Source organism: Astatotilapia calliptera, chromosome 1, assembly GCF_964374335.1.
Source record: "Astatotilapia calliptera chromosome 1, fAstCal68.1, whole genome shotgun sequence".
In the NCBI taxonomy this organism is placed as follows: domain Eukaryota; kingdom Metazoa; phylum Chordata; class Actinopteri; order Cichliformes; family Cichlidae; genus Astatotilapia; species Astatotilapia calliptera.
The window spans coordinates 20604784-20629527 of record NC_137422.1 but is presented as its reverse complement, the minus strand read 5'-3'; the positions used below and the strand labels follow the sequence as shown (position 1 = coordinate 20629527).

Sequence of the window (24744 nt, the reverse complement as noted above, 5' to 3'; positions counted from 1 at the left end):
TATAGAGCCATAAATTATCCATAAATGATTATGATGATATTAGCACATTTGATTTACTTCATTGTGTCGACTTTATCGTATGATTGCACATGCAAAAAATATCTGGGCAAATTCTTAAAAAAGAAAAAAAAACTGGAAGCATTTAAACAGCTTAAAAAAGGCTGTCACATTTGTTACATTCCTACTTTTAGTGTTAGACACAGTATAATCCTTTGATTCAGGCATAGATTCTGTCTCAGAAATAAAGCTGCCAGAATCTCAGTCAGACAATGATAAGCTAACGTCTAATTTCCCATCCACTCCGCACTGCACGGAAAACAAATCAAAAGTCGAGATTGATAAAAATGAAAATGACTGTGACACACTCCAAGGAATCCTTTGAATATCTTAATCACAGACACACTAAAAACAAGACCCCATCATCAAACCAAATAAAACATAATAATTACAAGAGGCAGCCAGGGAAGTGAAATGCAGAGAGAAAACATGTTTTTGTCATTCAGCCGGTAGTCCCTGAGACAACAGCTGTTGGATGCTGCAAATACTCCTGAAGTCTCCATAATCATGCCGTTATTGAAGTGAGGACAAAAAGGGCACTAATTGCAAGGGAGCAATCGGAACGCAATAGGTTACACACCCGGGTGATGCTGCACAATGCAAACGCTAAAGAGGGAGCTGGGGTGGGTGGTGGTGGTGAGTGGCTGGGGAGGGGGGATCGGGAGGAGGGGTGCATTCTGAGCACAACACTGCGTTGTCGCTCATTTTCAGGCAATTACCTTTCCTCGTTGTCAACAGTTGTAATAACCTCTACCATTTCCAGAATACTCGTTGGTTCTGTTGAATAATTCTGTCTTTTTATATGTAATTACGAGTGCCGGCATGCGTAAATAAAAAGGTCCGGCTCCTTGAGACATGGCGCTGTATTGTGGAGCACCTGCACCTCGTGGTGGGCTTTCTTTAACTGACACCTAATCATTATTCCACTTGGTGAACATTTCTGTTAGTCACTATTACACTATCCTATTTGGTCATGTAAATAGTTGCTATAAATATAACATAGGGTAACCGAGACGAGGTTGGGAAAGAAAGCATATGTCCTGTGTTTTATGTCCTTTTTCCTTTCCATCGTGTTTTCCCTACTTCTTAGCTGTAGCAATGCAAAAGTCAGCTTTTAGTCTCTCTCGCTGTCTTTTCTTTCCTTTTTATTTGATAACTTTAAGGTCTTTCAATAATTTGGCATTTTACGCTTTGCAGATGCTGAGTTCAGGGAATGGATTAGCAGTGTTAGTATACAGCAGTTCCCACAGAATGCACTTCAGTCATAGTCATCCTGTTATCAAGTGAATGATTCAAAATTAAATGTGGGCTGAAATGCTTTGACAACCACAGACCAAAGCTGTTACTACCTTGCAGTTTTGGACACTAACTCATCCCTTTCCCCTGTTTTTTTATCGCCACTGACCAGCGTGTTAATCCCACACAGTTGACCTGCCTATTCTAAGAAACAGTACACACACACCCAGCACAATGACCTCTCTAAATAGGACACGTGTCTATCAAGCATATATGAATTAACCATCCCCAAGAGGCTTCACCTCCTGAGCTGAGCAGCATGTGACCTCTCCCAATCCATTTTACTGCGGCACTCTGTGGCAATCAGGCTTGAATTATTAAAGTGAGCAGTGAGCAATGATCAATTCATTGCGGCCCTTGCTCGCAGACTGCCCGGCCGTACTTCAGCAGAAATGACATTGAGAACACTTGAGTATGCTTCCAGACAATGCACATAAATGTGAAATATGCCAGACCCAATATGTCAATAATCATAACTGTACAGGCTGAGGCCATGTCCGGGTTAATCCTACGGAAATGATGTTGGGTGACTGTGAGGTGAGCAGGTTTCACAAATACGTGGCCTTTCTTGACCAAAAGAGGGGAGAAGTGGCTGATACACACGGAGGAGAGCTGTGCAGAAGGCCGGTGGCGTTGCTGCTTCTGAATAATCTTACATACAGTAGCCTGAACAAACACTACCAAAAGAACTGGAGGACTTAAACAGGGTAGGGGCCAGAAAATTCAGTTAATTGTAGTCTTACCTCCTTCTTTTTACACAAATTAGAGAGGAGAAAAACAACAGCAAAGAAGTTAAAAGAGAGAGGAAGATTGCACGCAAGTATGCAACTCAAGGAACCTGGAAGTAGGAGTAGGGCAAGGAAAAAAAAATAATCAAAACTTCGCGAGGAGGAGATGAGGAGCCAAGATAAACCAGTACTCAGAGCCCCCAAAACTGCAATCTCCCCTTAAGCCGGAGAGTGGCAGCTGGCAGAACAGCTGGTGAATAGGATTAATGTCAGAAGAATGAAATAAAACTCAACATATGTCCGAGCCTGAGGTGTTGGGACTGTGCGTGATTGTGCCCCCGATGGATGCCATGTGTGCAGCTGGAAGGAGCTGCTGTGCTGCTCTGCTTTCTACCCCACAAGGTCACTTTTAAGAACTAGGACCATTAAATGCTTGAATAGCAAAATGAACTTTTCATTTCCTCTCCTCTCTGCTCCTTTGCTTTAAAGTCTCTATTCAGGCAGCAGAGGGATTCTATTGAGCACCGCTATCAATACAATGCACTCTAAAATTCGTCAGAGAAAGAAACAATTGCTGCTTTGATTGAATTAAGAGAGACCAAATAGGGCACGGTAAAAGAATCAGACAAGGTTAAAGTGAAATGGAGGTTTTATTAAGATGAAACAAAATAAAACACAATTTATTCATCCAATGTCCTTCTTTACACAATTTCTGACTTGAGGAAAAAAATACTTTTATTAAGTAAGATGCCTTAAAATTTCTTTGCTGCAAAATGAGCTCATTTATTTGTTAGCAGGATAACAATAGTGCAGAAAGGCACAAAAGCGAGGGAGTACAGGAGGAAAATGGAAAAAGTAAATCAGTTGTGATTGAGTGTGAGTGTGTTTGGTTTACTAGAAAGAAAAAGTGGACTTTACTTTTGGAGTCGAAGACGATGCTGATTAAGGGATCAGCACTTGGGAACATGAACATTACAAGAAGAAATATGTAGACTAAATTTCAAATTATAATTTCCATTTGATGTTGGTAATCATTACGGTCCACACACTGTAATAAATTATAATAATTTCATACAAAAATCAAATTACTGGGTACCTTGCATTGGAGAGAGTTTTTGGGGGGGGTACCATGCAATTTAACTGTCAGATATAAACTTGCCTGCTAATCAATGCCCGAAAACATTCACATTTATTCATCTATGTTAAATTAATAGATGTGTGAAGACCACGTGCAGTACTGTGATCATGGCGGTTCAGTGTTGATTTTGTAAATTAATGGGTGTCTGAATATACAAGGACAAAAAGAGACTAATGGGATTCACATGAATGCGTTACAGTTTGCAGGGAAACCAAGTGTCTGCCACTGCACAGACAGTGGACAACAACCACGGTACTCCTCAAACACTTCAAAGATATTCAAAAAGAAGCAACCTCTATATAAGTGTTCTGGGTAATATACTACTTTATACATAATACAACACACTGTGAATGTGTCATTTTGTGTGTCTTGCTCATTTTACTTTAAGCAAACAATGTGTTTGGGGGGGATGGGTGGCTGCAGCGGGTGGTGGATATGGTTGTTGGAGGCGATCTGAACTCACAGTGAGGGAATTATTAATTTCCACTTCTCAGTTCGGGTTTTTTATCCCCAAATAGCAATTAAAGTTGTTTATTTAATCACATAACCAACTTTGTTTACGAAGATGCCAGAGTTCAGGATGTACAGATACAGCTTACTGGACTGTAAGACCAAAGGTCACTATTTTTAGATTAAGTTTTAAGCTCTCTGAGAAAAAAAGAGATGCCTGCACCCCACAAAAATCCCCTTTTTTCCTTTAAAAAAAAGTCTGACGTTCTAGGTCTTTTTAAAAATTAGATCAACTGATCAACACCGATCAACTGATGAACAATTAAAATACACTAAAAAAATGTACAGTCAAACCGCCAGTTGGAGAAATCATGAAGTTACCATAGCGCTTCTAAAGGTTAAGTATTCCAGCTCCTAGAAAGTCTCCATTCATTTCCCCTCGGTACATTGAGCTAAGTGTCTTAATGTGCAGCAACAATAGAAGTAATATGTATCTTTTCCCTTTTATTAATATGGGGTACGGAGCCAAACGGACTATAACATGCTGGCAAAGTACTTTTAAAAAGTGATGACATTAGTCAGCTGACTGTGCATTAACACCCTTTGTAATGCAATAAAAAACAATTTCCGTTCATTTGTTCTGACATGTTCGTTACATCTCCCTGTGCGTGTAATATTATTGAGCAAGGAGAAAGAAAACAGCATTGTGTGGGAGGAAAAGATTGTTCCATCGCTGCTGATTAAATAATCTCTTTGTTCAGTACGCAGCACGTCAAAGTTTGATCTAATAAATTCACGTTTGCTTTTTTCCTGGGAGAAAACAATGCAAATATGTTAATAGGTTGCACATACACTAGTTGTCATGTTTGGCTGTGTCAAGGCGGATCTCTTAGCTGGATGGCTGACGTATTTCTGACTTACAGAACAAGTCTGAAATGTGCTCTGAAATCATTAGCAGGCAACAGAGGCCGTCGGTGCCCAGGGTGTAAGTTACACTCACACTATTTTGATCCTCGGTCAGATGACACCAATTCTTTGTCAAGTTATGTGTGGAGAATGCTTGGGAGCTGAATACCATAGCTAGGACAGCGATACTTAGCTGGCACACAGTTTTCCCAGTGTAACCCAATTGCAGACGCACGCAAATGTGCACACACTGCAAGGTACACACGCCCTCACTCTGCCCCACATCCCACTGAGGAATAGCCCCTGTCCTTTCCATTTCTGATTACCGCAGCCCATCCTCCTCCAGTTTGCCACATATATGACCCTTATCATGTTCCTTTTCCTGCAAAACTGGCCTTTATCTCCCGCTTGTGTGCTTCATGATCCCGGGACAAATTTAGCACCTTTAATCACTCCTGTCCTCTTACGTATCAGCATCCCTGCTTTATTACAAAAACATTTGCGGCGCATAAAACATTCAGGCCATCACAAACTACAGCTGATTTTATCACCACGTCACTCATACACAGCACACTGATAAATCTAACAAGAAGCGTTTGTTCAAATTCTTCCAGACCTTTACCGCAGAAGCTGTGATGTCACTGATTGCATTTCTAGACTGTTTGTTAAAAATGCAATTGACGAGGCATACCTACAGCCAGCGTGTGGGTGTATGAGCATATAAGGACAAGCAAGCCTCTGTGCAACCCTGGCTGCGATTTGTCTCTCAGAGACACCCGTTTCCTCCTATCAAGGGGTTCCTGTGCAGCCAGTAAGCCAGGATCACAATGGGTGTTTTGTGCTGCATGGGTGCAGGGGGACATGCTCAACAGCTGAAACCCGGGAAGATGGCCCCTGGAATGCTTCACAGCAGTTGCTACTGTTGACTAATCGGAATATGAGAACTGGGGAAGGTGATCTTGAATGCGAAGAATGGCACATTGAAGAAGCAGCTGCTTGTTTTGTCATCTGAATGACCAAGACAGCAGAAAGGGTTCCCGTTTTAAAAGGGGCAACAAAATCTATATCTTAGCTTGTGTAAAGTGAAACCTGCACAGGCCTCCGTTGCCCTATGGGGATATGCCTGTGTTATGTGAAGGCTCTGTTTTGGAACAAATAGTAAATACATAATTCAGGAGTGGACCAGGCTCTCTGAGCTGCCTATTCCCAGCCACTCCATTTAGCAGTGGGCTCTGATCTCAACCTGGCAGAGGAACAACTTTGTCACTGGAGGGTAAAAAAGGATTGAAGACAAAATTTACAGAAGGAGGAGGGAATGAGGTGCTCTGGACAGATAGGGGTGACAGAAGGGGAAAAAAAACACTGAAAAAAGACAGAACGGAGGAGTAAAATGGGGGGTGGGGAGATGGGATGGGAGGAAATACAGAAACCAGAGAAGAAGGAAGAAGATGGCAAAGTAAGAATAGGGAGGAGTGAAGGGCAGGGTAACCCTTTTTTGTGAAAGTTCACATGTCAGGCTGGCAGGCTGCTCGCGGCAAACAGCCGAAAAATCTATTTAACGTCTGCTTCACGGGGTGACAAGAGGGTTGATTGGCAGAGAGCAGAGAGCCACTTTTGATCATGTGTCCTAACAAGCGATTCCAGCTCATGTCTCCTCAGCCTGAACAGAGCTACATTACCTATTCAAACAAAAGTGACAGACCAGAGCACTGCTCCGCTGAGCTGGTGCACCACACCACAGGCCAACAGAGTGCAGACACACACACACACTTTCACACACACACACACACACGCACATATATACAGGAAGCACTCCCCCTGACATACAGTACTGGATGTAAGCATAAACACAACTATCAAGTAATGACCCTTTGATCAAACAGACAACTTAAAAGAATTTGTTAAACTATTTTAACAACAGTGAAAAAAAAACTTTGCAGAAGGTGGAAATAAGGCATACAGAGGAGATGCAGATTCTTGGCTAATCGTTACTTAACCTGTGTATGCTAACGCCAAGAGGGTCCCAGCTTTATATTGTCCAGCTGATGCTGCAACGAAAGGCAGCGTTGAGCTATGTGTGAAGAATGCCTCAAAATCTGCAACCAAGGCAACTGGGTTTCCAGCCCTCATTGCATATGCATAGAGTCAGAGGCTCATGCTCAGATCATTATAACAAAGATTCCTATTAATTAGGTGGGATAAAGCAGAACCAGATGACATGGCAGCTGGGATGAGACGAGAGGGGAGAAGGGCGGGAACTAAAAGAGGAGGGGAGAAAGTGCAGCAGTCTGTTTTTTTGGGGGAGGTGTATTTTTGCCGGTATAATGTATATTACAGGTTATAGATATACACGAAAGAAGGAAAACCTTTAAAAATTCTTTTAATGCTGCATTTAAAGAAAATGGGAATCAAAAAATGTCTGTTAATGCTGTCAAGCATCTGCAGCCAATTGCTGTTGAGTCTCCATGTAGAGTCAGAAGAGGTTGTGACACTGACAGGGGAAAGTGTTACAACAGAGTCAAGAGTTCATCAGTGCTAATCAGACCACAGGCTTAGAGCTGATCCTATTCTCTTCCAAAGCTTTCACCCATCCCTGAATCTCATTACACGCCGTGTTGTAATAGAGGATAATGACCTGGGGCTACTCACACAATGCTGATCGCTCCCCCCACACTCAACCTACTGCACAGTCATTATACAGTGATAATACACAATCTCGCCAGGGGGATTACACTTACAAATAGAGAAGAGGTGATAAAGGCAGAAGGTGAGGAAGACACGTCTATGTAGTGGCACTGAGCCACACACCGTTTGCACATATGACCAAACACAATCCTTCCAGCGGCACTCCCCACTGTGCTGCTCTATGTCACCGGCAAAGGTTCGGTAGGGGGAACTCTTTTCTTAGTAGAAGGATATTTAATTCCTTTCACCTCAGGATAAAAAGCAGTTGCAGTTTGGCTGGTGGTACGGCTTCCCTTTGCTGAACTAATTAGCCATGACTTTGTCAAAGGACTCCAGGTGTTGGCTGTTCTGCTAGTGCACCTAGTGTATCCACTCTTACTGTTCTTCAAAGGCTGCAGTCTTAGAATATCTGTCCATCTCAGTGTCTTGACACTTGTGTTATTGTTATGTTTTAGATAAAAGCTGCAGATTACATGTGAAACTATCCACTATCAAATATTCTCAGGTCACCCCTTTTTCCCAGTACGGTTTACTGAATAGAAGTCTAAGAACCGAGCCGAGCGTATTGTGATGCTGAACACTATGGCTTTTGTAGTCAGCAGTGGTAAAAACAGAGTAAAGCTCAAAGGTTGGTTTTTTTTTTTAAATAAAATATATAGAATATTGATTTTTCTTTCAGCTTTCATTTAAAATAAAATATAATAAAAAACAATATTTCTTAACTGCCCTAATACATGGAAATAAGCTGCTTGTGTTTTAATATTAGTCTTGGATGGACTGGCAAGGTTTCAACAAGTAGATAGTGAGCCTGGAAAATCCCTAAAAGGTAAAACGGGATGCTGAAACCCAATTACCCGTCCTTGTCTTGGGGACGATCATAAAGACTGTACACACAAGAGTTTCTGTGTTGACTTGCGCAGTATTGATTCATACTTTAGTGCATTATATAAAACTGCTCTAATTGCATGTGAATCAAATCAAGGTCACCTTGGGTTTTTATAATCAAGGCTATTTTTCTTTTTACCCTAATACTTTATACTGACATTTTTAACTCTTGACAAGTGCTGTCTGGAGACTTATCCATAAATAATGCATTTACAATACCTAGTAAATAAACATGGGGCACAATCGTTAGCCCTGCTGGCAACTGGGCCTGATAGAGCTTTTACAGCAAAGGTGACTATTCAGCTAAATGCAGTGCTCGCTGCTGGGAGGACATTTTCATTCATTAGCACAGTCACAAGCACTTAAAGCACTTTAAGGACCAGAAATGGAGAGTAAAGGTGGAAGGATAGAGAGGGTGAAAGGGTACAAATATACAGAGATGAAGGGATGAAGGAATAATAGCTAATACTGAACAGTGACTCTTTTTTTTATTATTTGTATGTTTGAAAACAAAGAAATTATTTTCATGCATAGAGTGGATGAAGTCAAAAAATTACCATCTGTTATTTTAGGGGCTGTCTGTATACCTTCATTTCTACCCCAATAATTCATGTACTGTATTTTTAGGTTTTGTTAAGGCTTTGAGAAAGCTGCCGCTAACAGCCAGCTGTCATTTGTGGTTCTTGCAGTACAGAAAAAATACCTCTTAAAAACCCAATAGCCAGGAAACCAGAAACAGCTATTGAAGACTGTCAACAATAAATGGCAAAGAAGCTTTTCAGAGCAAAGTTTTAGAAAATATAGGTTTTATTTTCCATCTATGAGCAATGTAGTGTGAGAAGTGTATCGCAGATCATTTGCTGTCCCTCTACAATTGATGTTACTAGAGTTATCTTCAGTCCATCACGACAATGAGCCATCTTGACTAGACAAGGAAGGCCAGAGAAGAATGGTACCAGATGGTGAGGAGTCTCTGAGGACCTCAGTGACCCCGGCCAGGCAGACATCAAAGCAGCAGAATTAGACACAACAGTTGTCATGTGTAGATAAGCTACATATTTAGCTCATCTGTTGCTTGTAGTATATTAGTAACATCATTAAGACAACAAATGGCATTCTTGCATGTTCTCTACTACATTAATCCTGCCCTTTTCATTTCCAACTGTGTCTCTGACCAGAAACAAAGACATACGATTAAGATCTCTCAAAGGTTTCTCTGAGATTTTCCTTGGGCAGTTTCTCAGAGTCCCTCTCCCCCATTTTACAGTAATCACATATCATCACCACTGAGGCTTCCTCAAGTGCTCTCCAGGAAAAAAGTCTCCCACAATTCTTGCAGCTTGGGGACAGCACACCGAAACTCTTGTATTCTGCGTGTCTCCAGCTCAGAAACTAATTTCTACCAACAAGGGAGTTTATTTTGGTGGTGAGGATACACAACACATGAGGCGGACCAAGTCACTATTATTAACAGGAGATTAAAACAGCTGTATGGTACTCTAAAGCACCCTCTCCTCCCTGCGCCAACATAAGGCACTGGATTACAAGCTGCACTTGACCATTTAAATTACTGCAACAACCAGCCTTCACCAGCTGGGGCTCATTACCATAATGCCCGCTGTCGCTACCAAGAGCACTGACGGTCTTGCCCTGAAAATCAACTCCACGAGAAGCAGGACATATGAATTTTTTTATACCTTAGGGTAAAACTCAGCAGTAATAGCAATACCAACTTTGTCCTAACCAGAAGCTGTCCTGCTCGGGGAACTCCTTTATGTCTCGCCATATCTGTAGATCAGTAGCAGCAAGGATACCGGATATCCCTAAAATTATGTCTGCATTAGAGCATTTAGTAAAAATGGCCCAAAAACATGGGCGAGACAACACAGTATATTTACTGTCTGAACTGAGATATTTATTAAGAGCTTCTTTTTTTTCAGTGTGTTGGTAAATTGCCAATACGAGTGGCCATTAAATCATAATAAAAAACAATTATTAAACTAATAAACCTACCCAGGTCTAATTTGTAATATAGATTTTTTGTATTCAGTGAAATATGGACCGACTTCTAATATCTAATGACAACACAAATAATCAGTCTCATATCAGGATGTGGCTAAACGATTAAGTGATGAGAGGCCTGTGATGCTCTGATACAAAGATCGCCGAACGAACACTTAAAAAAGAAGTGGCAAATTATTTTTAGGCTAACAGAGGTCTAATTTATTCGTCTGATGAAGTGCTTAAGCTAAGAGCTCCCCAGACACTAAATGAGACACATGCATTCCCAAGGGGGTTTAACATTTGATTGGATGTAGTTATATTACTACAGCCCTAATTAAGAAGGGGGATGTGTTTCAGCAGCTCTTTCAAATATTTGTTTTTCCGCCATACTCTTGATAGACTGCAGGCTGTAGGAGGGAGAGCCAAGCAGGGTGAAATGGTAGCAGATATGATAGAGACCCAACAGTCTTATCGCAGAAAGGGATTTCTTTTTTTCCCCCCTCTATCTCTACTTTTAGGAAACAAAACAACAACAGCAACAACAAAAAAATCTTTCAGCTGTTCACGGTGCGCTGAATAAGATGAATTAATTATGCACACGAAACAGGTAAAATCCTTGAGAAGGGCTTGGGTTGTTTGTGGTTAGCAACCTTTGATGAATAACTGTGCATGGTGAGAAGTGTTCTTGTGTAGCAAAATAAAAAGGAGGTAATGTTCCTGGCATCAGGTCAGCACTATAAGTTTTATAGTCAAAGAGTTTTCCTTGGCGTGGACGAAGACCACACTTATGCTGAGGTGCACTGCCACACAGTCTTTGTCATGTTGGAAGAAGTTCAGAACAAACTGGAAATACTGTAACGTCAGTATTCCCAGCTTTGAGTGTGCCCGCATGAGTGTTTGAGACAGAGAGAGATACAGGAGAAAAGAGGCAGACAGTCAGCAAGCGTGAAAAACTATTAAAGAAACAGGAAAATGTGGAAAGATCGAGGACGCTTAAGGGGGAAGAAGGTAAAGTATTCCTGTGCCCATACATACACACACACACACACACACTTGCACGGACACACACACACACACATGAGGAGTCATACCGTCTTGCTCTGTCTTTGTCATCTCCTCTAGCTTCTTCTGCTTCAGAGTGTCCACTACGTCTGCCAGGCTTCCTTTGCGGCGCTCTGGAGTTCCAAACGCTGATCCGCTCAGCAGGTCACTTCGCTCCCGGGCCCCCTCCTCAGGCTTGTGTGGGGAAGTGGAATTGTTCCGGAAAGAGTACAGGGAGCATACTTTATTGCTGTCAGATTCCTGTAAGACAAACAGAAGTCGGGAGGGGAGGCAACAAGGGATGGGATTTGTATTAAGTGATGAGCGGGATTCTGTGTTCTGTCAGTGGCTCTATTCAGTGTTTTGACAGTTTTTCATTCAAATGCAGTGATTGCTAGGTTTTTGCAGCTCATGGGCGCTTTGGCCATATTAAATGGCTCTTCTCTGGCTTTTCAACACGGCAGCTTCTGCAGTCTCAACAGTGATAGCTGCTCTGATAAATGAAATATGACAAGTGAAAAATTGAGATGAAATGATGAGGTACACTTTCATGGGGGTATATCCATAATGTGCTCAGGCTTTACTTTTCATCTGCGGAGACTACACAGAGAAACCGCCCAGCTGTAATCTCTCAAATTGCTGTTGAGTGTGCATTTGTGTTAGGGTGACTGCTGTGTAATTTGTTCATTTTCTAGTGGAGAACTATTCTCAGCTGAGTGCCTCGAGCCGTCGTAAATCTGTGTCCTGTCTCAAGCTGTTGTTGTTTTTTCGTCCCACCTGTGTATGGTTTAGTATTTAACTAAGGGTCCTGTCTCTGGCTGACTGGCTGAGTGTTCCCGGTGCACAAACGGAGACATAAAGGCATGGGGGAGAAGAATGGGGGAGGGCTTCAGGGGAAGAGACAGAGAGAGTAAAAGAGAATACTCTGCACATGGGAGTGTATAGGCAGCGCACAGACGATGGCTGAGGATTGCGTCTGACAGAAGGTGGTGTTAATTATGGTTTGTGCAGTCTGAGAAAGCAGAAGGTAGCTAAGCAGCCAGGAGTTGCAGCCTTTAACAGGGGAACAGTTACTGATTTAAACTTTCGCCTGCACAGAGAAGATCTGAATCCAAAATATACTGCAAGCCTGTCATACAAAAAACAAAAAAACAGGGAGCTTTAATCAGCACCAGTGTGATAAGAGTGTATTACAGCATGGTTAAATGATGCAACCATGTCTGGAGTCGCTGACAATCCCAAATAAAAAGTCGGGAATGCAGTAAACCAGGCAGGAGTGTTGACAGTGCCGAGTTCTCATCCCTGTGTGGCATGTTGAGCTCGAGGCAGAGTTTCAGTGGAGTGTAGGGTGGTCTGGTACCAAGTGCCAGGGTGGCACGACTGACCGGCCTACTCTGCACCTCCCAGCCCAGCGCTGGATCATTATGCAGCATGGCAGAGACAGTTGAGAGTGCTTGAGGGGAGTGGAGCAGTGCTGGGTTAATCAGCTGGCGTGGGTTCAGGGCACAGCCCACACAGAGCCATGGCACAGCAATAGAGTCAGGTAATCAGCAAAGGCAACACTCTAATTCCTTCCACCTTATGTCCTTTTCTTTTCTTCATCCACCTTCTTGCATTTGACCCTTTTTTCTTGTTTTTTCCCTTTTACTCTCCTTTTTAGTTCTTACTCCCACTTACTATTCAACCTATTATTCAGTTGAAATACCTTCCAAGCGTAGAAGACGGCATGGGCATAAAAAACATCCACTCCTAACTGTACATTATACCAATTAGGACTGTGACAAAATCAAGGCAAGAGGAGGGAATAATATAGAAGTAATAAAACACTCAACCTTTAACATTTAAAATAGCTACTATCTAACTATTCATGATGTGTTGTGCTTGAATCAAAGTCATATCGAAAGTTTTCAGACCTGCAGACTCTTTCTTTTTGTTACTTCAATGGCTGCTGGCCTTGTTTACATCAGTGAAAGATCAGTCTTATACTTTCTTTAAGAAAACATGGTGATTGATGCCGTCATATTTCTTCTTTAAAAAAAAAATAACTTTCTTGTATTTAAGTTTTTTTATCCTTAAGAGGTTACATAACTCAATGTTTTGTCTCTGACATTTTATTTAAGTTTGTGTGACACATAGTTTATTTATTTTATATATTAGTTATGTATGTTTGTGAAGTGTTTCTATATGCTTTTTTTTTTAGCTGTACATCATAAAATTCACTAAAATCCTGTTGCTGACACACTGTAATGTGCTACAGATGACAAGAACCTGAGAAATCCTATGGCTCTGTGTGTGTGTGTGTGTGTGTGCGTGTGTGTGTTGTGCTAAGGTGTTGAGGGTCTCAGTGGCAAACTGCAGAGCTACTTCAGAAGCCCTCTGGGTCTCTTTACCGCAGGCCCGTCTGTCACAGACAACCACCTGCCTCCTGTGTCTATAGCCCACAAGTGCCTATGCTCTTCCTCATTCTGCTCATATCAAAGCGGCGCTCCACTTAAAATGCGCAGCATCTGGGGGTCTTGCCGCAGATGTAGCTTACACAAAACAAGAGAAACAACACACGCACTGAGCACACAATTTTTTTTTTGCAGTAACGTAAATCCAAAGCACACCAAAGAAAGCAGATAAAGCTACATTCCTCTCCATCTGCTATTAAGTAATTTTATGTGCCGTTCACATTGCTCAGAGAAGAGTTAGAGATCCCCTCTTTAACCTAATAATAGTTCATGGTTTAATGTTTGGCACAGTTGCCTGTCTGAAAGGCTCCAGAATCCCTGAGGATTCAGAGCATTACAGAACCACGGGGCTGGAGCTGGTGATAGAATATCAGCTAAGCTTCTTTATACAAGCCAGGAACAATGAGTGGCTGCTCCGCTTGGATCGTGAATACCCCCGGGAGGACAGTAAGACATAAGTGCATACTAATAGGTTTGAAATTGTCCTGTATTACTATGCTTTATTTAAACAGAGCTTCGTCTTCTACGCCCCACAGTAGCTCACACTGTTTTTCATTCACTCCATAAGTATCACAGAGTCACTACAGAATAATAAAAAAGGTTTAGAGATCGACCAGTTCGGTATAACTTTAGCAGACTACATTGGTATTTGTCCTGCTAAATGGCTTGCTGTCATATTTTACTTTTTTTTTTAAATTTTGTACTTGAAATCTTTGTTATTGCTGTCATTATGCTTTTTATACTGTGTGATGCTCTGTGTGAAACATTTGCTGTCCCCAGTGGCAGGTGAAAAACCAGCTCAAATCTGTGCGAATTTAAAACTCTTTTCATCTGCACAAAGATGCTTTGTGAAAATGTATGAGACTTTTGAAATGTTTGGCATTATTGGTTAACCAGCATGGGCTCTATTAGAGGTTTGTTTTGCAACTGCGTATGAATGTCTCACCATGCGCTGCTGGGCTGACACCAGGCTGTCCCAATCGCTTTCTGATGGTACGCTGCTGAGCGGCTGCATTTCATCAGGGGCTTTTCCGTGAAGCAGACTGTGCAGCGGCAGCTGTGGTGTGCCATGGGCCTCTGCGCTCTCCTCTTTCTCCCAAGACAAATGCTCCTGACTCATGGCATCATCCCCATCAACCACAGAGGCAAAAGGAGACGTGGCTTGCTTGGAAGACATGACTCTGCTGTGGAGCAAAGAAACAAAATAGTTGGAAAAAAAAAGATTATGACTTATAGTTGTTGAAGAATTTCATGAATGAATATCAAGTTTGGAGGGGGGGGTTCGTAGCTGCCACTGGGATTACAGGTAGTGCACCTGAGGGGATGATGGTGCATGAGATGAATGATTAACCTGGCTGTCACCTGTTGCTGTTCTGGGCTGCTGAGTTGGGGGCAGGCCATGGGGTCCCTAATCCTTTGTTTAATGCAGATGGATGACTTGATCTGTGGCTGGAATCATCCCTATTTGAGTTCTGGTCCAAACCCCACAACAGTTACTCAGCCAGCAGGTCAACCAGAGAGGGACTAAATCCAGATAAAAAGTGAAAAACCTAACAAATGAGTTAACTCCTGGTACGAGATTGCTTTCCCCCCTCTTTTTTCTTTGTCTTTTATTCATACGCTACCTAAATGATGTTCTCTATTTTTCAAACATATTTGGTTTTGTCCTCCAAACATCGTAATAATTTAGTAATTTCCCTCATTTGGTTTTCTTTCATTCTGAACCAGTCAGATACAAACAAAAGCCATCCTTGTCTCCTTTTGTTTCCGTGCATCAAATGAGGAAATTATTAACATTTATTGACAGCGTTCCCCCAGGCCATCAAATCCTACTTAAGCGGCTTAAAAACCAAAGCTCGCAGGAGGACTAAATTCACAAATCTGTCACATGCTTTCATGAATATTACAGTGAAGAGTGTACTTGACATATCAGGTGCAAAGGAAACTCATGTTAATTCTAATTTCTCTCTTTTTTTTTCTTTTTTTAAACAGCCCAACTCTTTTCGGTGTAAAATTTATACAACCAATTCCGCGTTTTCTCACAATTAATGAGCCTGCACTCATGCTGTGCACTACAAAGAATGAAATTAAACACTGCCAGAAAATCTAATTATGTGTTTGGTTTTAAATTAAAAAGAGGATAATAGGGCCTTCCTACTGATCTAAAGTGGAGAGAAGAAGCTGGAGCATATTTAGCTGCTAATCTACCTTTCCCATAGCTGTTGTTCTGTTTATTCTTCTCAACTCTGGGATATCGATCATTAAAACCAAGCTGTAAATGCTCACAGTCATGGCGTGTGAGTTGGTCTGCGTTTGCATGGGAGAAGGAAGAATTAAAAAAAAAAAATTTAAATGGGGGTGGGAAGTTACAGCTATGTGTTTGTATGCGACAAAATGCTCAAGATACTTCTTGCATTGCATTTCATCACTGATCAACATCTGCCCTGTTCTCCTGCTCTATCCACAGGGGTCAGTGTGACAGCACTTTAGTTTCACCCTCAGCTTGACATGTGGGGGTGGGAGCTCTCAAGGTTGAGGCAGGCTGTTGTCCTTGCACTTTCTGCTGAGAGCCGGGGACCAAGAGATAGGCAAAGGTATTTTCATATTAAAAAAAGGATTTTGCTAACAAGGTCTTGACTGTAATGGTTCCTGGTCCTTCTCAAGGAAGCGTGTCAAATAAAATGTATTGTCCATGTAAACACACACACACACACACACACACACACACACAGCTGAATACTATAGACTGGATCCAAACATGCTGTACAAGTTTTAGAAAGCAAAATTTTAAGATTGTGAAAAGTTCAGAATAGAAGACAATACGAAATGAACCAATAACATAAAAATAGATATGGCGCAATAGTTAAAGAAATTAAAGAGTGTGTCGCAAAGTTTTCTTTTTACCTTTAAAAAACAAACCCTAAACACCAACTTCAGAAGATCTGAGAGGTGCGGCGGGAATTTATGCCAAAGAAAATCAGACAATTCTCTACTTACTATTTAAAAATTTGCAGTGACAGAGTTGTTACCATCCTCTTTGCTGCTTATTTACTCACTCACTCACTCTCTTGCACACAGTCACAGTCAACCTGGGCAGTGAATTGAGGCCTAAACAATAGTAGCCTAAGTTGATCTCTTGTGTCTCAGCAGCTGTACAAACAAACCCACCAAGACAGGTAGACAGTAATGCAGGAGTGTGGTCCCGTGCCTGACTGCTTGTGTGCTTCTTTTTCTGTCTCTTCTTCTGACTTTTTAGCCGCTGTGCCTCGAAATGCTGCTGGCTGTGTCTTTTAGTGCGACTCAGCTCTTCATTTTAATCAGTTATTAAATTGTTTCCTTCAATTATATCAAAGAGAAAATGAGCTTAAAATTGCGCACTGTTCACTGTCAATCAGAAGTCAGAGCAAAGTTCAGCGCATGCATGTAATGGTAAGTGGAGGGAGTAGAAGTTGGGCTATTGGAAATGAAGTGTGTGTGTGCGCATATCTGTGTGTGTGTGTGGGGCGGGAGTAGGCTGAACGCATATTCTGACATATTTTTTATTCATGCACACAAAAAGCTCGAGCCTGAAGCGCAACAAGCACCTCGTCCTCAATGGAGTGTGAGAGTGAAACAAAGCACTGCTTTTGTATTACACAGTAAATCAAGTAGTATTATTTTACCACTAAAATATTCAGTCTCTCAGGCACTTTTACTTTGGTCTCCAGCCATCAGTCAAACTGCTGAGGCGTGAGTGAGAGAAGGCGATAGAGAGAGAGAGAGAAACGAAGAAGAGGGAGCAATGGAGACTCCATCCTCCTGTAACATGTGTCTACAGCAATCTTGTTAAAGAATGCAACAGATCTGCAGCTCCATAACAGTATTTGTCAGCAGGAGTTAATAATTTATTAGCAGTGCTGGGAGGGCTGCGCTCAGGCAGCTAAAGAGTGCAGAGAAACCCTTCTGCCCTACCCCCAACCCCTGACAAGCCCCATACAATACTACCTCATATTATTAAAAGGGAAAGGGAGAAGTGTGGCAATAATTCTCTGAAAATATCTGAGGGCAACCATACAGTATTTTATTCCTCATATTTGGAGAGGCGATCACAGAGGGCTGTGATCTAAAGGCGTGCACGTGCAATAGATCAGCGCAGAAACAACAAAGACATCTGATGAGGTGTAGAAGAGGGAGCAGAATTTAGCTGAATGAGGGTACCACCAAAGCATGTGGAATCTGATTATATTTTCAGTTCAAATAAGACTGTATGCATCCTTTGCCTCTTGTGCGTGAGCAAAACAGCCCTGTTTCACTTTATTATGACCAAAATGTGCTTTTACAAAACAATAAAAATGAGGTGAACTTGAAAAGCCTAACCCTAACCCGGCTGCGGGATAATCCAAATCATAACAACAAGTGTAAGATACGCAGCCATCTTTCTTAAAGACAAAAGCCCCAGTCACTTTGACGACTTAAGACAGAGATGAGGGAGGGTCAGATAGAAAAGATACCCAGTCTATATATAGCTGACAATATTGCGCACATTTGAAGGGTTAGGTCTTAAGTTCTCCGGCCACTGGCTCATATGACCTGGAATGCTTTGAGTCATGAATTGTTCCCCAAGATAATGTTTCATCATCGTGCAAAACAACCTCTGTATAATTGGTAAGTATTAGAGGAGTGATGTGCATTGCTCATCTTGGTGGTCTTGTGACTGGCGAGCCATGTGTCCTCAGATATCCCATTTCCTCTTTCATCATAAAAGGGTCTGACTGACTTTCGCCCTCTGTCTCTACTCTGTCACACTGTTTACCTTTTATAGACAATGGCCTAAGTAACTCCACGCCGTCACCCCCGATCACCCCACCCGGACACTCGTCTGTCTCACTGCTGATGTCTTGCACCCTCAAGTTTTGATCATGAGTCCCAGAGATGAGGAGGAGATTAGACTCTTCTTACGTGTGTTTTCAGTGGAACGAGGAGAGAAAAACTAAGAAATGATTAAAAAAGCGAAGGATATCTTAAACGGGATGGAACAGCAAACAATTACAGATAAAGAAGTTCCTTTGTGGTCTATCAGTGTGTACATTTGCCCAACATGTGCTCATTCAAATAGTTTTCTCACTTTCTAATATTCCAATAATGCAATTAACAAAAGGCCTATGACTATTTCCCTCTAGCACACTGTTAGTATATTGCGCTCTATTAACTGTGCACTACACATTATGTACAGCTAATAATAAATCAAAACATAGGGATACAATATCTTAAATGAAGTTGGGTAGATAGTAGATAATAGTGTGGAAGCTTAGTGTGTGTGAACGTGTGCGTGGGAGCCGCGGAGGGCCAGTGAGAGAGAGAGAAAATCATCTGTGTATTTCCCTTCAGGGGTTCCTCCTGTTCTAACAGGTGTCATGGTAGGGTTCCTCTGGGTTCTTCACCTGCCATAATGAGATATTACTACCTGACAGCTCCCAGCTGGAGGAGCATTGACACGGATTCCACCGTTTAGCACAATTAAATTATCACCCTCCATTGTGATTGTGCCATGCTGTGCAGCAGCCAGGTTCCTGGATACATAATCAACTCATAATACGGGCTGTATACCGTGCACAGTGCGCTTGCTTTTCACACACTTGCCTTGCATATCGACATGCGGGCAAACCCCTGCATACACAGAATGTGCGTACACACGTTATTGTGCAATTCCTGTGGATTTTTTATTTATTAATTTTTTTAAAAAGTCAATCCCTAAAAGACAGCTGCTTTTTACAAGTCAGTTTGAATCAATGACACATCTTTGTCTTACATCTCAGGCATCTGAGCAATTACAGGTAAGAGTGTTAAAATATAGCAAAGCAAATGGTTGGGAAAATAGAGATTTTTCCCGACTAGGTAACCTACTGTACAGAGACTGGAGACTTGTCTAAATGAATTGTTTAAATTGTTCCTCCATTATTGTTGACCTTCCCCTGCAAAAAGTCAACTCAATTACGGCGCCACTTCATCCTCACTTCACTTTCTCTCCTAATGCCTTCTCTATTAGAAACTGCCACAGTTACCGCAGCTAAAAATCCACGCTCAAATGATAGCCACCCAGAGCAAATTAAGCAAGCCACCTGAAGTGCGCACTTTACATATTGAGCAGAGCATTGATAATTACTTTGCAGGGTAAATTATTTGCAATAATATGCCGCAAGAGGAACTGTCTTGTATCTCACTTTAAACACTTGTGCAGCTGCTATGACGGCGTGGTTGGTGTCCTTGCCCCCCACGCTAGGCAAAGGCAGATGCAGGTGTAAGAGTGCTCAAGTGTCCCTGTCTGTCTACTCAGGAAGGGTCGATGAGCACTCACGCACTGAATCCCTCCTTTACCACCTCCTTCTTCTCTTCCTCTTTTGGTCCTCTGTGCCATTGGCCCTTTTCCTGATCCCAGGACACAATCTCAGAGCTGGATGGCATAACAGCCTCTCAGTTCCCCAGGATACACACAAGTTCACTCATGCGTATGCCCTCACAATTGAAGGATGGCCATCCAAAAAAAATAAAAAAATCACCACTGGCCTTTTCTCTGGACTCACACCATAGCAAAATATATCCACTAGAGGAGCGGTGCAGAGAATAATATGAATCAACTGTTTAGGGAAATACACACTCCAGAAGATGCTCTTTATTTATTTTATTTTTTTACTAATCACATTTCTTGTTTTTCTGGACCTACTTTGATGGATTTTTCCAAAGAGCCTTCTGGTGCTGCTGCTACACTTAGCAAACTTCACAACAACTCAAGGAACACGGCCTTATTTGCTGAGCAACAGTGAAGCTTTGTGGCTTGCCTAATAGTTCGCAGTAAGTTATGAGCCCTTTGTGAACAGGAGAAGGAAAACAGAGATTGGAATTTGGCAGGAACATAATAATACAGAATTCTTCTGTTCATAGAACCTGATTTTTTTTTTAAATGGAAAACAATTGAGCATTGTTTAAGGAAAGAAAAGCAATAGTGACAGATGAAATATAGAGTGGGCCTCTTTTTGTAAGACATTAAACAAAGCACTATTCAGCCCATGTCCATTTTGTTATTTATAAAGATAACTTCTTCTGTGCACTAGAGAATGCACTTCAACAAAACCAGTGTAACATCTCTCATAGCTGCCAAAATAGTGAGTGGAAGAGCTTGTGCAGTGTGCCAAACAGAAGTAAAGGGATGTATCCCAACTCGCCAAAGAGAAGAAAAATAAGTCTAAAGGGAGCCTGGAAATCTCAAAAGGGAGGAGAAGTTTGAAAGAACAAAGGAAGTCTTGAGCAAAAGCATCCATACCACAATGTGGACATCAGCTAATAATGGAGCAATTTTACGTGGAGCGGGAAAACCAATAAAAAATTGGTGACTGTGGCTGATTGATGAAACTAGAGGGGAAGCGGTGCTGCACAGCAGGAAACAGGTCTCGCCATCACGAGGACATCACTGGCAAGTGAAGTGCCAAAGTGAAACAGCAGCAGGTTTGCTACAACTGCTGTTGGTTGGCATATGGATTGTCAACACACAGTACCCCACATTCTCAGTTTCTATTCTTGTTCCTTTAACTTCCCTAATATATACCTGTACATTACAAGTCCTGATCGAAAAATGAGCTAGTTTTTTGTTTTCTACAGAAAGAAAAATAATCTTGCTTTTAACTGGATTTGTGATCCTCGGTGGGATAAGTAAGGAAATTACCTTTAACACTGTAGGAATTAAGCCGTCCTATTCATATTCAAGGGGATGGGAGGAAAACAGCTTATTATCTGCAGTTAGACCTACTTGTACTTCTTTGGCTTTTTTCTCTTTCCCTCAATTCTTTTTCTCTTTCTGAATAAATTAATGGCTTTCATTGAGAACTGTTGCTCAAGGGAAAGGGGCTTCTCTTCCTTCTTTGTCTTTGGGACCTTGTGTGTGTGTGTGTGTGTGTGTGTGTGTGTGTGTGTGTGTGTGTGTGTGTGTGTGTGTGTGTGTGTGTGTGTGTGTGTGTGTGTGTTTTTTAAAGGACTGTTAGAAAAACGGCTGGGGTAGAACCAGGGAGGACAGAGACTAGCCATGTTTCATGTGACATGTCAATTGGAAAATCAAAACAGGGGTAGTTCATTTGCTCCACCCAGATGAGGCCATCTAGCTGAGCCATGATGAATAGGGGTCAGGCAAGCCACACCTCAAAGATTTATGATTAAGGCTTATTATGTTGGGAAACTGACATTGATTGCTGATTTAAACCTCTGAAACCAATTAATTTGCCAGTGCTGAATAGAAAGCATGGTCAACAGTGTGTGTCATTCTGACAGGTTGGATGTGAAGAAAAAGTGAAGGGCTAAATGAATGGCTGGCACCCAGCTCTGTTTGGAGGTGGTTAAAAGTTACCACACGTGATTGACAGCTAATACAGAAAAAAAGGAGAGAGGATGGAGGAAAAAATGAGATCTGAAGAGCAAAAGCAGAAACCTCAGCCACTGATCTGAGTAATTGCCCAAAAATTTGGTTCACAGAAGACATGTACAAGCTGCTGTTTTAGCAATGCTAAAATGGTTTCATTCATGGGGCGGCACAGAGAAAACCTGAGTAAATGAATGTGAAACACAGCCCTAATAAAATCAGAGAGCTGACAGACATGGTTGAACAGGAAAATGTGCTGTATTTCCACTCCATGGAAATACAGCACATTTTGCTGTAGTGAATTAGATGCCGACTGAAACACAAAATGTTTAAACGGGCCTGCTGCTAACCATGTGTCTGACCACTCGCATTGTGCTTCAGCTCTTCTTTGCATTTGTCCAGAGCGATGCAAAAACGATGCGGGAGCCACGAGCACTACACCTACCACAGTCTATTACCCATGTGATTTTTTTGCTGTGTTCACAGCAAAATGCCACATTACACTTGGTTGTATGTTATTTCTCTCTGCGGTTGTAAAGGGGGGTAGCTTGTGTTTACTAATACTCTTTCCTCTGCATTAGCTTCTCCTTAATTCTTTTGCTGGCTTGCTCAGAAGACACATGCATCATGACAGAGTTCCAAAATGAAATCATTAACTAAATTGCTTTCTTAAAAAGCCACAAGTGTGCAGCAGGATTTGTGTGTGTGTGTGTTTGTTTGGCTGTGGGCCATGGGCCTCTGGTTCCCAGGCAGCCTGTGCCCCGGCTCTGTTGTGGTTCCCTGCCACCACACTCATTATACTCAGCCTCAGCACAGCACGGTGCAGGGCTGCAGCTTGCCTCGCCTCACTCAGTGGGCTAGTAGGAAATAATCTAGTAATCTCAAACTACTCCTCCATTTCAACTGGGCCCCCATTCACACAAAGAGGCCCTTTGTCCAAAATCATTTATGATCACCCTCTGGATCTCAGTCAGGAAATCAGTCAAAACTACATAAAACAAATATGGGTTCGTGTATTATGTTAAGCCTTTTCTCTAAAGCTGATCCAGTTTTAGTGTGCTGCTGTATCAAACCAAACTTCCTACTGTGACTTCACAAACTTAAATAACAGGAGGGGGGAAATACCCATGTCATTGTCAGATAGGCATGAACAAAGTCTCAAGTACAATACACGATAAATATGTATAATTTGCACACAGAAACACACAAAGTGCAAACACAGAAAATATGTTGCAAACTTTCGGGAAATGTTATCAATCTGTCTGAGATAAATTTCAATAAACAAAGCAAACAGGAGGCAAATAAAGAGTGAAGGACAGACAAATATTTGATAAGAGGATAAGGACGTAGCTCAGCTGCTCGGCGGGGACGCGGAGGACCCCATCCACACACACACACATGCATACACACAGCCCTGACTGACTGCCTGCTTTCTGCTGAGCTAAAGGTAGCAGATGTGTCTTTCACAGCCTGTAGAGTGTGTAACCAGTCTGCAAACAATAGCTGGAACCTGACAAAGGTCGTTGCACTTGCAACACACTCTTTGCAGTAAAGTGCAGTCAAATCTTGGCCACTTCTGTAAACCATTCTCCCCTTTTCATTTTACAGACAACTAAGGCATTTCACACTGAACACAAGCATTGTCCAAAAGTTCTGTTTCTGCTGTTAGTGTCTCAGCCAATTAGTCACCTACTGATATCCTATTTGAATGCCTATGTAATCCCCTTTAAGATAGTTAAGCCACCTTTTTTGACCACTTCTTAATATACCAGTTGGTGTAAACATGTTCAATCCTATTAACCTAAAAATATAACATGGGGCTAGGTAAAGTACCACGGCGCCATGCACTAAAACCCTGCTCTTACTCTTAATTACCACAGACATCCATAGCAGTGAAGATCCATGCTTGCCACCACGAACTCGGGTCACGGGAAGATTTTTCAGCATGGCAGATAGGTGATGTTTTTGTTTTAGTTCTCTTTAAAGATAATTTAAAGATTCCCAGTTAAATAGCTGTGAACATATTTAAAAGGAAAATTACAAACACGCACTTCTTTGGAGTAAACCAAATATAGTGAGTAAAATGTGCCTCTTCACTCCTCTTTACCAACAAGTGGTGTCAGGTGCATGTAGCCAAGGTGAACTGGCATTAAAGGAAACAAGTGTGCAATCTCATTTTTTAAAAAAAGGGGGGGGGATCTTTTGCATAAAGAACATGATAATGTGAAAAATTATGAACATTTTAAGGTTGGGGTTTTTTTGGGGACAATTAGCGACACAACTTTTGGTCAGTCTAGATACATAAATGTGACTAAATGTGACCAAATTTGACTAACACATCTTATTTACTTATTTTTAACACCGTGTTAATAAAAATGTGTCACTGGGCATACTGCATGATGGGTTGTGCTTCTCCTTTTTCTGTTAGCATGTAATGGAGATTGTGTTGTGCAGCTAGTGTACACTCTTTAAACTCTCGCTCTGTGGTGTCAGGCAATCACCCGTCATCAGGCATATGAGGCATATCTGCTATAAATGGAAGCCACATCACTATAGCCCTAAGCTAAAAATACAGGCCCTGGTTTCTCCCCCTTCCCTGTATTCTCAATTGTGTGTAAAGCTTAAGCTAAAGACTGGCTTTATGTGGAAAAAATGAGGGCTTTTTTGGACCTGTTGAGGAGTTGCAAATCTACTGGATTTTGACAGCAAAATGCATAA

The 24744-nt window shown here is 41.8% G+C and overlaps 1 protein-coding gene across 4 annotated transcripts in view; it reads right to left on the bottom strand.

Annotated features, from left to right (window-relative positions):
• sox6 (SRY-box transcription factor 6) overlaps positions 1-24744 on the bottom strand; it is a 126623-nt gene that overhangs the window by 65038 nt on the left and 36841 nt on the right. For all 4 annotated transcript variants that reach the window (XM_026167257.2, XM_026167301.2, XM_026167309.2 and 1 more), the window contains 2 exons: positions 14590-14827; positions 11241-11451 (listed from right to left, as the gene is read on the bottom strand). In XM_026167257.2, the coding sequence (XP_026023042.1) occupies positions 11241-11451; positions 14590-14827 (449 nt within the window). The remainder of the gene's footprint in view (positions 1-11240; positions 11452-14589; positions 14828-24744) is intronic.